Source organism: Ambystoma mexicanum, chromosome 10 (assembly GCF_040938575.1).
Source record: "Ambystoma mexicanum isolate Mex_15411 chromosome 10, UKY_AmexF1_1, whole genome shotgun sequence".
Lineage (NCBI taxonomy): Eukaryota > Metazoa > Chordata > Amphibia > Caudata > Ambystomatidae > Ambystoma > Ambystoma mexicanum.
Window position 1 is genome coordinate 14,819,830 of NC_090932.1, and position 16,641 is coordinate 14,836,470.

Here is a 16,641-nt window from a genome sequence, read left to right on the forward strand (position 1 = left end):
ATTCCTCATTGAAAAAACCCATCCTATTCCCATTTGAGCCCCCATAGGGCTCAACGGAAATGGGGAGGGAGCTAATAATGGGCACGTTAATAACGAGCTCGTTATTAGCTCCCTGGTCCCCTTGCGGGACCCGCTAAGGACTAAGCGGGTCCTGCAAGGGGACCTCGTAATAGGGCATCCCGTAATGAACGGTGCCGGTCCCGTACCGGCACCCTTCATTACGGGAGCACCAGGGTCATAATGAGGCCCTGAGTCACAGATATCAATACATCTTCCCACTTACTCTAAGATCATGTACTTCCCATTCATGCAGATCACTCAGCAACAATCCCAAACTACATCTGCTGTGAGTAACAGAGACCACCTGGGCGGCTCAACAAACACCCCAAAATAGATCTGCTGCGAGTAACAGTAACAGAGACTACCTGGGCGGCTCAGTAGCAATCACAAACTACATCTGCTGTGAGTAACAGGAAGAAACACTACATGGGCATTTCCATAACAACCCCAAACTAGATCTGCTGTGAGTAACAGAGACCACCTGGGCGGCTCAGCATCAACGCCAAACTACATCTGGTGTGAGTAACAGAGACCACCTGGGTGGCTCAGCATCAACGCCAAACTACATCTGCTGTGAGTAACAGAGACCACCTGGGCGGCTCAGCATCAACGCCAAACTAGATCTGCTGTGAGTAACAGAGACCACCTGGGTGGCCCAGCAACAACCCCAAACTAGATCTGCTGTAACAGTAACAGAGACCACCTGGGCGGCTCAGCATCAACGCCAAACTACATCTGCTGTGAGTAACAGAGACCACCTGGGTGGCTCAGCATCAACGCCAAACTACATCTGCTGTGAGTAACAGAGACCACCTGGGCGGCTCAGCATCAACGCCAAACTAGATCTGCTGTGAGTAACAGAGACCACCTGGGCGGCTCAGCATCAACCCCAAACTAGATCTGCTGTAACAGTAACAGAGACTACCTGGACGGCTGTAGCAATCCCAAACTAGATCTGCTCTGAGTAACAGAGACCATCTGGGTGGCTCAGCATCAACGCCAAACTAGATCTGCTGTGAGTAACAGAGACCACCTGGGCGGCTCAGCATCAACGCCAAACTAGATCTGCTGTAACAGTAACAGAGACTACCTGGACGGCTGTAGCAATCCCAAACTAGATCTGCTGTGAGTAACAGAGACCACCTGGGTGGCTCAGCAGCAATCCCAAACTAGATCTGCTGTGAGTAACAGAGACCACCTGGGTGGCTCAGTAGCAATCACAAACTACATCTGCTGTGAGTAACAGGAAGAAACACTACATGGGCACTTCCGTAACAACCCCAAACTAGATCTGCTGTGAGTAACAGAGACCACCTGGGCGGCTCAGCATCAACGCCAAACTACATCTGGTGTGAGTAACAGAGACCACCTGGGTGGCTCAGCATCAACGCCAAACTACATCTGCTGTGAGTAACAGAGACCACCTGGGCGGCTCAGCATCAACGCCAAACTAGATCTGCTGTGAGTAACAGAGACCACCTGGGTGGCCCAGCAACAACCCCAAACTAGATCTGCTGTAACAGTAACAGAGACCACCTGGGCGGCTCAGCATCAACGCCAAACTACATCTGCTGTGAGTAACAGAGACCACCTGGGTGGCTCAGCATCAACGCCAAACTACATCTGCTGTGAGTAACAGAGACCACCTGGGCGGCTCAGCATCAACGCCAAACTAGATCTGCTGTGAGTAACAGAGACCACCTGGGCGGCTCAGCATCAACCCCAAACTAGATCTGCTGTAACAGTAACAGAGACTACCTGGACGGCTGTAGCAATCCCAAACTAGATCTGCTCTGAGTAACAGAGACCATCTGGGTGGCTCAGCATCAACGCCAAACTAGATCTGCTGTGAGTAACAGAGACCACCTGGGCGGCTCAGCATCAACGCCAAACTAGATCTGCTGTAACAGTAACAGAGACTACCTGGACGGCTGTAGCAATCCCAAACTAGATCTGCTGTGAGTAACAGAGACCACCTGGGTGGCTCAGCAGCAATCCCAAACTAGATCTGCTGTGAGTAACAGAGACCACCTGGGTGGCTCAGTAGCAATCACAAACTACATCTGCTGTGAGTAACAGGAAGAAACACTACATGGGCACTTCCGTAACAACCCCAAACTAAATCTGCTGTGAGTAACAGAGACTACCTTGGCAGTTCAACAAACACCCCAAAATAGATCTGCTGCGAGTAACAGTAACAGAGACTACCTGGGCGGCTGTAGCAATCCCAAACTAGATCTGCTGTGAGTAACAGAGACCACCTGGGCGGCTCAGTAGCAATCACAAAGTATATCTGGTGTGAGCAACAGGAAGAAATACTACCTGGGCAGTTCCGTAACATCCCAAACTAAATCTTCTGTGAGGAACAGAGACTACCTGGGCAGATCAGCTAGAAGCCCAAATAGATTTGCTGTGAGTAACAGAAACTACCTGGGCGGTTTAGCAGCAATCCGAAACTGTATCTGCTCTGAGTAACAGTAACAGAGACTATCTGGGTAGCTCAGCAAACAAACCCAAACTGTATTTGTTGTGAGTAACAGAGACTACCATGGCAGCTCAGCAAACAAACCCAAACTATACCCAAACTCTAAAATCAGAGGAGCACTCTGGCGTGCCCATCACCTCCCTCCTCAGAAGCCTATTCCCCACTCCCCTTCCCATCTTAACTCATCGTCTTCCACCGTGCCTCTGACTACTATTGAGAACTCCCTGATACCCTGTGCCAAGACACCACGCCCCCTATCAAACTCCCAAGCCAGGGGAGCCCTCTTTGCTCCAAACAGTGTGAATCCACCTCTTCCTCCACTCCTTCCTTGCACCTTCCAAGGAACATCCCTCCCTCCCTCTCGCTCCCCCTTACTCCCCATTCCCTCCCCATAACCCATCAGAGCACTCACCTTCCTCTCGCCCACCCTCCACCATCCACTTAGCCCCTACTCGCCCCCTCCAACAAACCAATCCCTTCATATCCCTTCCCCTCTCTGAAAGCAGCGTGTCTCGCCCTTGCAAGAACGGTAGCTTCATCTCCCCCCCTGACCCCACTACCCTCTCTCACACCCCTATAGCAACAAAACCCATGAAATGCAGAAAACATGACTGGTCCTCTTCCTCAACTCTTTACTCCTCACCACTTCTACCTCAACCTGTCCTCCCAATCTCTCCCTCCCCTGACCCCTCACAATCCCTCTGCCCTCACCCTGCCTCCACCCCCTCTCTCTTGACTTCTCACTCTGCACACCAGACCCCCCGACCCCTTCCAGGCACACTCCAACTTCCAGCTCCCTAAACCCCCTCACACCTATTGGCCATCTCTCCACTCACCCGTCCCCCCTCAACTCTACCAACACCCCTCACATATCCTCAGCCACCCGCCTACTCTTCCGAGCCTCCACCGACGTAAGCTCATCTCCCGTCACCATGCCCCATCCCTAACCCACCTCACCCTGTCTCAGAGACCCAGAATGTTTCACCCCCCAACCTCCGAGCCTCCAATCTCTAAAAGCTCCCCATGCTCCCACTCCGATGACCTCCACCAAGACCACATCCCCTCACAAAGTCAACTGCATCCATTTTAATGCCCGCTCCATAGCAAGAAACAGACACAGCATCTTCAACCTCCTGTCCTCCGACAAACCCAACCCTTTGTCTTTATCACCGAAACCTGGTTCTCCTACGACTTTGCCCTTCTTGCACATGAACCCCGCGCCCCCGGCTACTCACTCATCCACCACAATAGACCCTCCAGAGGAGGTGGAGTGGCAGTCCTTTTCAATTTGCATTTCTCCATCTCACTCGTCAAATCTCTGACATGCATTCCTTCATGTGAATCCCTTCTAGTTAAACACTTACTACCTCCGACTTTCTCCCACAACTTCCTACTCATTTATAAACCCCCTGGTTATGACAGACATTTCACCAACAACTTTGTGACTCTGTAGCCACCACTCAAGTTAATCACCCCTCTATCACACTCCTTGGAGATTGCAATATCATAGTTTGACATTCCCACCAGCCCCATGACCCATCCACTGGTCGACAGTCTTGATGCGCTCAACCTCTCCCTTCATATGACTGGTCCAACCCACTCAAGGGGGCACACCCTTGCAGGGGCGTAGGAGACACATCAAATCTGGGGAGGACAGTGGACACCTTGCTTTTTAGATTTATTTATTGTGTTTTAGTCAAAGAAATCGACTTTTCACAAAATTAAAATTAAAATAGCAGTACGTATTAAATTACATACATCATCACTGTATAAAATAAGAGAAAAGAAGAAAAGAAAACCGAAGAAAATTAAGCAAAAGAAAAGCAGTTCAGAGTATAAAATCCTTCAATTTGCCATCTCACTTCAGAAGGCTCAGTTCACATTAAAATGTTACCACTTCCCAGGTCAAAAGGCTTTCATGGCCTGAGCATAGCTGGTCCCAAAAGATTGGGTGTCCACCCACCATTTCTTGTCCCCAAATCTCACAAACTTTACAGGAGCGCTTTAATCTAATGTGTAATGTGAATACTGGAGAGGTGGCTCAAGACAGACATCCAATGACGTGAGAGGTCTCTATGTAACTATACTTAAGTGTCTGAATTTGTATATAATGTAAATACAGCTACCTGGACTTTATAACTAAGTGGCTCTAGCACAATGGTCTGTGTGTGGCCTATATTAATCCTCACCAACTGCAGAGTGGGCGTTACACCACACAATATATTAACGTGCATCCACTGTAACCCTGTGATAAACTCAGCGAGTAGACGTACTAAATCCAAAGTGCAGCGCAGCTTCAAGACAAGCCCTTCCGTGCTTACACTGTCATCCTGCCACTAAATTGTCAATGTGTAGCACTCACCAAGAATGTTCAATGCATTATCATTGAAAAGCAAATGCCTACACAGGGATCTCACTCTTTTTTAAGAAGGGGGGAGACAGCTCTAGAATTCAGAGGCTGCAATACAACCATCTAATACATTTTTATTATGCAGACCTAAATCACCAATACTATCACGGTGCAGCGTGCTAGGGATGCGTCGTCGGCTCTGCCTGAGCTCCGATTTACCCCTCCCCACTTAGATGGATGAACTCGACACTGCGATTAGAGCCAAATGGGCTGGGAGGATGGCTAAGGGGCAACACATTTGTTTTGGTAGCAAGATAACGCAGAACACCACAGGTTTGAATCCCGGTCCCACGCTTAGAGACTGGTCTCCGGTATTGAGCATGTATTTATTTATATATTGGATATGTATAAGGCGCTTATACAACAAAAACAGTGTTTCAAAGTGCCACAAGGCAAAAGGGAAGGGAGCAAGGCAACACATAAACAATGGAAAGGCCATGAATAAATAATAAATCAAACAGCGGTCCTACTAGGCTTTGCGATATTCGGAGCGTGCAAGTGCAGTGACAAAGGAGAGGGGGGGCTCTTCTCAGGGGAGAAGCTTCATAAAACTATCAAATGATTTAGCAAGGGAAAAGGCACCTGTCCCAAATATGATAACAGCTGTAGTAGTTAAGCGCTCTCAAGATTGTTGGGTTAAGTTGTGTCGGTCGGTTTGTCTATTGTTTGTGGGAACAGGGGTGTACCCTGTATCAGGGTCCAACTCAATCATTATATCATTTTATATGAAAGGCACCATAGATGTGGTTACCTCTTATTCACCAGTCAGCCTGATATATATTGATGAAAAAATCTGTTGTCATCTCATACTGTCAGGATTAAACAAGTGGATTGGGGAATATGTCATCTTGAACTGAATGCGGGGAGGATTCTGACCAGACTCCACACATTCGACCACATCTTTGTGTTATGTCATCTGATTAAAAATGATGCAGCAGCAAAGAACATGCCTTTGTATGTTGCATTTCTGGATTTTTCATCTGACTATGAGCTCATGGAAAGAGAGAGGAAATAACAATTACTTCCAGTGGGCCACAGCTAGGACGCCAGCTCGTTAAGAGGCAGATCACCTGTAAGTGGGCTTCTGCCAAATAAAGGAGTTGCAGCCTTTTCTACCAACTGCAAGGGGCTATTTTTTTGTGTGGGGCAAGGAGACGTGTGTGTGTCTTGGAATGGAAGGATGGGGGTTTCAAAGAAAGAGGAAATCTTGCTTGCACCTCTGAGTAAGTCCTGTTATGGGAGTAGAGGGACCAGGTGTGTGATGTTTCTGCTTTGACTGTCCTTTATTGAAGCCTAGAAGGCTACAATCTTCATCAAACTTTATGGGTATAGGATAGAGTCCTGGTTTTTAAAAGCTCTTATTGCACCAACAGGCCACCATTCTAGGAGAGCTATTATGCCAAGCTACAAAGCCAGAAAGCTCTATGTCGTATTCAATACAGCCATGCCACTCAGGGCCTGTTTCACAAAAGGTTGCACTTGAGCAAATTAGGAAATACCCGGAGCATCTTCGAATTCATCCTGCTACTTCCTACCGTATTCACAAAGCCTATAGCTGGAGCAAATCCCCAGCTGCCGGAAGCATCTGAGAGATGCCTTTGAGCAAAGTTTCACTTGGATGTGAGCATGTCAAAGATGTGCCAGGCAGCTCCAGGTTTTCTTCAATTTTAGGCTGTGTGAATACGTTCTAAGGTAGAAGGAGCACACCTGTGATGCCTAGCCCATCTTCAGATTTTCTCCAGTGAACATATTCCTGAATCGTGCCCTCTGCAACTATTAAGGATCAATGGTCAGTGCCTGTCAAGGATACCTACACCTCTTCCAAAGAATGGAAACAACATGAATAATAGATGGCAATGGGAGGGCCACAAACTCTGGACTTCGCTGCATTAGCCCCACTCCACCCATGGTTGCTAACATTTTAAATCTCCCATCACTTGGTCATTCAAAATGCCACAGCCAGACTGGAAGCTGGAGGGAAACTAGGTCATCTGTCTCTGGCAATCTGCCTGGCCCACCAATGCAGCCACAGAATAGCCTCAAAACAACTCAACACTTGAAGAAAACATATGGCACCCTTCTATGCACTTCCTTTCCTTAACCCATCAAAATCTGCTCCAGAATCTTAGAATAGGCTGCACATCGATAGGTGGAGTGGTGGGGGAGTTGTATTGGGTTTTCGGGACGCTAGAGGAGTACCTTCTCAAATGCATCCCCACTGAAGGAAACCTCCTTACCTTCAACAACAAGCTCAACACTAGCCACAAACTGACCTGCCACCCCTCTCGTCAGAAAGAGTAGTAAGAGGGTACTGATCAGTTGTTTCATTCGTTCGTTCGTTCGTTCGTTCGTTCGTTCGTTCGTTCGTTCGTTCATTCGTTCAATCATTCATTTTTTCATCCATGCATTCCTTCATTCATTCTCTACCAAAGAGGCCCAATCAATAGAATAACTGTCACAAGGAAATTAGAAATGATAAACCTGCACTGCATGACACCATTACCACTGTGCTTGTGCGACACATGATTGGGACAGACCGGTGGATAGGGTAATCCATTGTCTGATTCACAGTGTTGTTTGTTTTTGGACCCTGGAATGTCTGCATCTGTCTAGTAGAATGCTATTGAGGGACAGCCCGCTGGGCCCATGGGCTCCCTGAATCTGTACAATAGCATACCTGGGAGAGGAGAGGCTAGCGGACGGGTTGACTCCCTAAGTATGTAGTGGGGCATGCCTGGAACCCCCTGCTTGGTTTGCCCCTGGCCTCCCAGAGTCTGTATGGGATCAGGCCTGGGAGGGACAGTCTCGATGGTCATTGTATTCCCTGAATCTGTATTATCAGATGCCCGGTTTGCCCCTGGTGTCCCTCAATCTGTATAGGAGCATGCCAGGGAGGGACAGCCTGGGAGGGACAGCCTTGGAGGGACAGCCTTGATGGTCATTGTATTCCTTGAATCTGTATTATCAGATGCCCGGTTTGCCCCTGGTGTCCCTCAATCTGTATAGGAGCATGCCAGGGAAGGACAGCCTTGCAGATCTCTGGACTCCTGAATTAGGATGCAGGAACAGCTGCGTGGGCCCCATGGTACATGCCCGGCAAGGATAGCCTATCTGTACCATTGACTCCCTGAATCTGTAAGATAGTCTGTCTAGAACGGCCATGCTGGGTGGTCAGCGCTCTCTATGTTTGGTAGCCTGCCAGTTAAAGACAGGAGGGCGGACCTTCGATGCACTCCACTTCTCTATATGGTTCTTGATTGGAAAGGACAGACTGGATGGTATGCCTGTGGCTGCCCGTGTGTGAGGCATATGCCGAGGGATGTCAGAATCCCTGTATTTGTAATGTATATTAGGCCTGTGAGAAGAAGCACCTGCCAGTGACTTAAGGCACTCTTGGAGTTCACAGCTGGAAGGGGCATTTTCCCTTCACCTGCACTCTTGTTGCTGTGATTTCCTGCTTGATAACCTGCTGGGCAGAACATTTTATAATTGGGCCTGTCTACCTTTTATTTTGGGTGTCAGCATGCAACAAGGTGTTCATGCATGAAGGGACGAGGGAAATGCACGGGTGTGAAAGGAGATGGTAGGTTTGTGTCAAATTGGCAGAAATGTGCATTGATAGAACTCTGCTAGACATCATCAGGGTACTATATTTCTAGACCACAGTGCAGATCTGATTTGCTGGCCTGGGATTTGGGTTTTACCACTTTTAATGGACTTGCATAACCCTGAGGGTATGGCTCTGTCACTAAGGGCAGGTAATCCTCCCCATGCACGGCACCTCCCGCACACAACCTATCATGAACTACCCGTGTATTAAACCGACGATTGCACAGGCTCATGCCCTCCCCTCCCATGTGCAAGTGACCTGTCTGCAGCAGCGAGAGTGCTATGAACTTGTTCTGTGTAGAACCTGCAACTGCCAAAACACAAATCCATGTATTCCTTGTTTGTCAATGTATCAGACCCTTAGACATCCCTAACATTATGATCCTGTAAATTGAGTGTACCTCGCTATCTGCTTCTCAAACAGGAAAGTTAGGAAACAACTGTATCTGCCCAGCAGAGACCGACACGAAATCACACACACTTTATGTGTGTGTGTGTGTGATGTCGTGTCGGAGACAAGGACTATCATCTATGGATAAGAAAGCCAGTGGTACCCAGCAACTTATTATATACAAGTGACAAAGACAGTGTATGCAGTGGTTTCTATCTCTGAGAGGGGCAAAGGGAGGGCAATCATTCTTTCAGCTTCCTACAGAAATCATGGCATCCTTCATCAGGGTCAACAAGCACTTGGGAACATGAATCTGTAGGGACCCAAACATGGGTTCTTTGTGCTGTGGTGGCATGGATAGCTTTGTTACAGCAGCCTTATAATTATTTATTTTTCTGTGTGTGTGATGAAACGCTAACGCAGTTTTCATTGTAAAGTAAAATTGAATCCTCATCAATAATTTGTGCCACAGTGTATGTAACGTTACAAAGCTGTTTATTGAAAACAATGAAATTCTCCCTTGGGAACTGCCCGGTGATGACACGTGTTTCGGCAAGCTGTTGCCTTTTTCAAATCATGGGCTGGTTAATTCATAGTACTAATAGATTTGGTATTCAATATTTTGGCTTCTCCAGTCTTTTCCTTAGACTGGAGAAGCCAACGCGATATGACGGATTAGAGCTATGATCGATGGGATTACTCCCTTATACTTACAGAAACATAACGAGATTGAATACTAAATCTATTAGTACTATGAATTAACCAGCCCATGATTTTAAAAAGGCAACAGCTTGCTGAAACACGTGTCACCACAGGGCAGCTCCCAAGGGAGCATTTAATTGTTTTCAATAAACAGCTTTGTAACTTTACGTACAATGTGGCGCAAATTATTGATGAGGATTCAATCTACTTTACCAATCAGAAGTAGGCAACATTGACCTCCGTTTACCTCACACATGTGACCATGTCCATTTGGACGTACATGGAAATTGGTCGCTGGACATAACAAGTTGGTGCTGCAACCCTTAATCCTACAAGTGTTTTCATTGTAGTTCCAATACTTTATGAGTCAACTCAATGTGTGAAAAGTATTTTTTCCATTTAATGCTGCAATTCAGGCATGCACAACATACATGCTGCTCTGATAGCAAAGAACTCCACAGAATTATATCAGAATTTGCCAAACCCACTTGCACCTCTACCCAATCCAACCCTTCTCAATCACTCTGCGACTCCCTCGCCCTACACTTCTACACCACCGCTCTTGACAGGACAACCTCCCTTAACAACAAACTGTCCCCCCTCTCCCCTCAAAAACTGATCAATTCAACAACCCCCCGTCACCCCATCGCCCAGATCCCCAATTCCCCCACCTTCGACTCCTTCAAACCCATCTCCAGAGATGAGTTTCTTGACCTACTATCTGCCAGCAAACCGTCTGGGTCTGCCCTCGTCCCCTGCTCCGCCTCTGTCCTAAAAGAAATATTCTCATCTACCTGAGTTGGAGAACATGCAAGATCCATAACAAATGACTCCCTCACCTCGGGCATCTTCCCTGATGCCTTCAGAATTGCACATGTCAAGTCTCTTCTTAAAAAGCCATCCCTCGACCCTTTTGACCCCAAAAATTACAGACCCATCTCGAACACCAGATTCCTTGCAAAACTCATTGACCAAACAGCATACTCCCAGCTCAATCAGGCTTCAGACCACAACATGGAACTGAAACCACTCTGACCTCGATCTGGAATGATTTTAAGATCACTGCAGACTCTGCAAGATGCGCTGCACTAATTCTCCTCCACCTCTCTGCAATGAATATCTGCTCTCCTGTTCAATATGGCCACCCTTTCTGGAATCATTCGCATGCACAACATCTTGTGCTACAACTACGCTGACGATGCCCAGATCATCCTAAGAACCCCCAATTCAGGCATGTCCTCCCAGCCCGACCTCGAAGCCTGTCTTCGAGATACTGACCAATGGATGACAATAAACCACCTCCTCTTAAACCCCACTAAAACCATAATCATGGTGTGCGGCAACACTGCCCTTCTACCACATCCACTCCCTTGGCCCCCGTCCCTGTGCCCACCCCCCCTCCCCACTGGCACAGTAAAAAACCTAGGCTGCACTGTGGACTCTGGCCTAACCCTCTCCCGTCAGATCAATAATGTGTCAAAATGCTGTCACTACCATCTCAAACTTCTCAAACCTCTCCTTCCTGAGTAGACTTGCTGCAGTTATGTCTATTGTAATGTCGAGACTGGTCTATGCCAACTCCCTTTACCTTTGAGTTTTAACATACCACCTTAATAAACTCCAAAGAGCGCAAAATGCTGCTACTAAACTGCTCCTTGCACTGGGTGCAAGAGACCACATCTCTCCAGCTCTCCAAACCCTCCACTGGCTCCCAGTCGGACGACGGGCCACTTTCAAGACCCTGTGCATCACTCACTGTGCAGTGCACAAGACCGGCCCATTATACCTCCAAGAAAAGCTAAAACCATACCTCCCATCCCACATCCTATGATCAAGCACTGCCCTCCTCTTAGTGATCCCAACCTGTAACTCTGTCCGTATTAGAGGATCCTCCTTCTCAACCTTGGCCCCGACTCTGTGGAATTCGCTTCCCCCACATATTCACACACCCAAGACTATATGACATTCTGCAAAGCTCTAAAAACGTGGCTCTTTCCATAAACACCAACCACGACCTCTGATACGATTGGATCCTTAGCAACTCGATGACTAACGCACAAGGAAACTCCCAACAGTGTCATCAATGAATACGCTCATTAATGTGGCTACTAAGCAACCGCATGCCTGAAATGCAGAATAATGATCTCCTTAGATCGTAATTCCACGCAATTCCTTCTCCTTACTAATATTCACATATCCTTTCTAGTATCCCTGCTGCCTCTTCACCATAGTAGACCCACAACAAAGCCTCTGTCCACTCCCTGCTCACCTCCGATACACTTCCCGCCCCCCACAATGTCACTACCTACTCCCTGCCCCTCTGTGTCCCTGTGTTGTCACTGGGTGCCCCTTCCCCCTCAAATCCCTTGTAATGGCCCTATATGCCCAGCCCCTCCGATCTCCTGTGTTATCACTGTGTGCACCCTAGCCCCCTCTGGACCCCCATGTTGTCGCTGTGTACCCCCTGTCCTCTGGTTCCCCGGGATGTCAATGTGTACCCCTCAGGTCCCCCATGATGTCGCTGTATGCCCAGCCTCCTCTAGTCCCTTTGATGTCACTGTGTACCATATGTGCCCCCAACCCCTTTTGTCCCCAGTGTTGTTGATGTACACCCCCTCCCCTCTGGCTCCTCGTGTTGTCGCTATGTACCACTCTGGTCCACCGTGATGTCACTGTATGCCCAGCCCCTTCAGGTCCACGTGATGTTGCTGTGTGCCCCTTTTGTCCCCTGTGTTATCGCTTATACCCCCTGCCCTCTGGTTCCTTTGATGTCGCTGTGTACCCCTTTGTCTCCCGTGTTATCGCTGTGTACCCCCTGCCCTCTGGTTCCTCGTTATGTCGATGTGTAACCCTCTGGTCCCCTGTGCTGACGCTGTATGCCCAGCCCCCTCTAGTGCCTGTGATGTCCCTGTGCCCCTACCCCCTGCAGTGCCTGCATTGTCACTCCATACCCCCAGCCCCCTCTGGTCACCCGTGATGTCGCTGTTTGCCCCCAGCCCCTCGTTTCCCCCTGATGTTGCTGTGTACCCACAAACCCTCAGGTCCCCATGTTTCACTGTGCGACCAGACCCTCAGGTTCCTGTCTCATCACTGCGTCCCCCACCCCCCAGTCCCCTTGTTGTCACTGTGTGCCCTTTGGCCCCCTAGCCCGCCGCAATGACGCTGTGTGCCCCCAGCTCTCCCTGGTCCCCTAAAATATCAATGTACGCCTGTGCCCCCTGCATGGCCCGTGTTGTTGCTGTGTGCCCATAGCTCTTTCTGGCCCCTCCTTGATGTCTCTCTATACCCCCAGCCCCTCGATGATGTTGCTGTATGCCCCAACCCCCTGGCCCTCCGCGATGTCGATGTGTGCCCCAGTCCCTCTGGTCCTCGTGTGCCGTTCCCTCATGCCTCTGTCTTGGCACTTGCACTGTCTGGGTGTCGCTAGGCCAAATGCAGTGGCTATAGTCTTCACATTTTTGCTGCTCGTGGCCTGTGGAAGTGTCTTTGCCTTTCCCTTGTTCCCTCCATTGTCATCAGGTGCTTTTGAAGCGCACTGTGTGTGGGCGCTGTGTGGATGAACCATCATATCATATCACTATGCTTACTCCCTACTCTACACCATCGCACAATTAGAGTGCAGTTACACCGCTTGATCAATTCGGCCTAGCTGCTCACATACGAACACTATCCCATGAGCAACTTATCATTCTAATAAAACTCACGGAAAAAATGGCCCAGCTGCACACATAAGCGTCCCACAGGCCTAACGCAGCCAGAACCCAGTCTAGGTGTTCACCCGCCAGACTGCACACATTGAACTGATACCACTATCACCACACCTAAGGCTAGAATGCAGCCAACATTGAGCAATTACATCAGCTGCACACTTAACTGGTGCACCCAAGCACCCTTCGACACTACTCCTTCAACTGACCTGGACTACGGTCTCTGAGGGCATTCAACCTACTAGCGCCCTGAGGTCATACCAATGATCTATAGAGTGCTATATAAATGCCAAATAACACAACATAAATAACATAACATATATGCTGTAATAGAGACTCCCCAGGTGGCTAAGCAGCAATCCTGACTATATCTGATGTGAGGAACAGTAAATGAGAGTACCTGTGTTGCTCAGCAACATTCCCAAACTATATCTACCATATCTGCTGTGGGTAACAGTAACAGTGACTACCTGGGTGGCGCCGGGTCCTGGCTTGATGATCACGGCTGATGAGAATCCGTCCTCATCTTTTTCACTCGCAGAATGGTCAATTATCTAAAGAGAAGGGAGAGACAGAACAGGTCACTTGATCCATGTATATACTATGGCTGTTATATGAGCAGCTTGTTTTCAATGCACAGTGTTGTTTATGGCGTCTTTAGGGAGCAAGTAGCAAATGGTTCCCTTTTTAAATGCTGTATCTTCCTGACGGGACGTCATATTTATTCGCAATCAACCGCAGTGACATCACCGCAGAGGGATGTGACATTTTCTGTGCAAGGTGTTGTTTTCCTTTCCTGTGTTGCTCTTCGTGTGGGGTGGCAAAGCGAACATACAAAATTAGATGTGCAGCTTTCAACAACATCCCACCCCCAAACTCTAGTAGACATCATAGACATCTCAATCTTTACTCTCACTGTCTCTCATATGTCACTCAGAAGATGTGGTGGAATATATCCACGTAGTTGGTAACTGCCCATCTATAATTCTTCACAATATGTTTTGCATGTTTGGTGAAGGACAACTGAGTTAGGCAAGGCTCAACATGAGCAAATAGATTACAAAACAAGTGAGCTGCCTGGCACTGTGTTACAATGGCTGCAAATTACATCTTTTATGTGTCTGTGTGTGTGTGTGTGTGTGTTAGTTCCTTGATAATGTTCATATTCAATGTATAGTTTCTTTTGTGTGTGACAACTTTCAGTTGTTCAATGTAATGATGCTATAATGAAAAAAATGAGAGGGTATATTACTGAGGGAAGATATTAGCTACGCTTTATTCCATCTGTAATACTACTTCAGCTCTGTATGTGATTCAACAATATCATATTAAATGTGCACTACACCCAGCACACACTACACCCAGCACACACTACATCCAGCACACACTATACCCAGCACACACTACACCCAGTACATACTACACCCAGCACACACTACACCCAGCACACACTACACCCAGTACACACTACACCCAGCACACACTACATCCAGCACACACTACACCCAGCACACACTACACCCAGCACACACGACACCCAGCACACACGACACCCAGCACACACTACACCCAGCACACACGACACCCAGCACACACTACATCCAGCACACACTACACCCAGCACACACTACACCCAGTACACACTACACCCAGCACACATTACACCCAGCACACACTACATCCAGCACACACTACACCCAGCACACACTACACCCAGCACACACGACACCCAGCACACACGACACCCAGCACACACTACACCCAGCACACACGACACCCAGCACACACTACACCCAGCACACACTACACCCAGCACACACTACATCAAGCACGGAACTGTGCACAGCACACAACAATGCATTTCCAATTCTCAACAGATATGTCACTATGGCGATGCACAGATCAGGCACCTCAATGCACTGTACACAGAAAACCATTGCTCCACAGTGCATATACTACAAAACAAAATACAAACAACACTACACTCATAACACATTATGCACATAAAAGGGACCACAACCACACACACATTCCAGCACGCAAAGTACATACCACACTACGTACATACCACCCTATATTATGCAAATACCACACCAAATACTCAATACTTTAGACAATCCACAACTCCACATGTGACAACAAACAAACTGAATGCAGAACATGCAGCACCAAGTAATGATATTTTTATTTTTATTTTGTATTTAGCACTTACCCCTAACAGCTTTACATAGAACATATATACATACAATATCACCCAACAGGGGTTGGAACTCATTTATCAACATCGGAAGGATGAAAGGTTGAGTTGGCCTTTCCGGGATTTGAACTTGTGACCAGCAGATCACACAAAGGTTGCAGCATCTTACTGGCCAGTACAATCTACAAAACACCCACACAACACTGTGTTAATAATATACACCACACCTTGCTCACAACACAATGTTTGCAGTCCTTTGACTTAACACATATCACAATATCACCCAATTCTATGCACATAAAGCAATACAACGCACACACTCGTGCTACAACATGAGACACATAACACACTTTAAATATAACACACACACCAACAAGCTCATTCATCACTGTTAAGACAATCGTCCATCAATCAATGCACCTACCACACTATGTACATATAGCACTATGCTCTCAAGGTAGTGTAAGGGGTCAGAAATGTGAGACGGACACAAAGGTGAAGTCTTCTCAAAGTTTGCCAATTATTCAAAGCAAAAAGGGGTTCTATGATAACATATAGGAGGAAGTAAAAAACCCACACTAGATTGTTGAACTCCATCAGTATAAAGGTCGAGGATTTGGAAGCATGCCTGGGGCACATTGTGTCCTTCGGGCCAGCAGCAATCCTGGAGAAGCCTCAGTTTATTCCTACACCAAGGATACACGAAGGCGCAGTCGGTGTCATCGATGAGTCTCTGCAGTGGCCCCCAAGTCTCCTATCACTGAAGTGGCTGGGAGTGGTGAAACTGGAACATGGGGTGCACTAAGGGAGATAGAACAGAAACCCCTGGAGGAACTGCCTGTGGCCGAGAAAGGAATGTCGAAGAGAAGGAAAGCCATCTCTGAGAAAAATCTTCTTTGAAGAAATTCTTGCAAAATCTTTCCTTACTAGGATTTGTAAAAAAAAGTGGGGGCTCTGACAAAAAAATCTACTACAGGTCCTGACCCCACTTTTGGAGGAAGGGACATTTGATCTAATACCATTGATAAAGAAGGTGACCGCCCAAAGGGACTCTACACATCATGTGTTACCATTGGAAGG

General features: G+C 47.7%; 1 protein-coding gene across 3 annotated transcripts in view; it reads right to left on the reverse strand.

Moving 5' to 3' along the window:
* The window catches only part of LOC138491102 (probable cation-transporting ATPase 13A4), a 995,403-nt gene that overhangs the window by 432,383 nt on the left and 546,379 nt on the right, over positions 1-16,641 (reverse strand). For all 3 annotated transcript variants that reach the window (XM_069617423.1, XM_069617421.1, XM_069617422.1), the window contains exon 15: positions 13,835-13,918. In XM_069617423.1, coding sequence (XP_069473524.1) covers positions 13,835-13,918 — 84 coding nt within the window. The remainder of the gene's footprint in view (positions 1-13,834; positions 13,919-16,641) is intronic.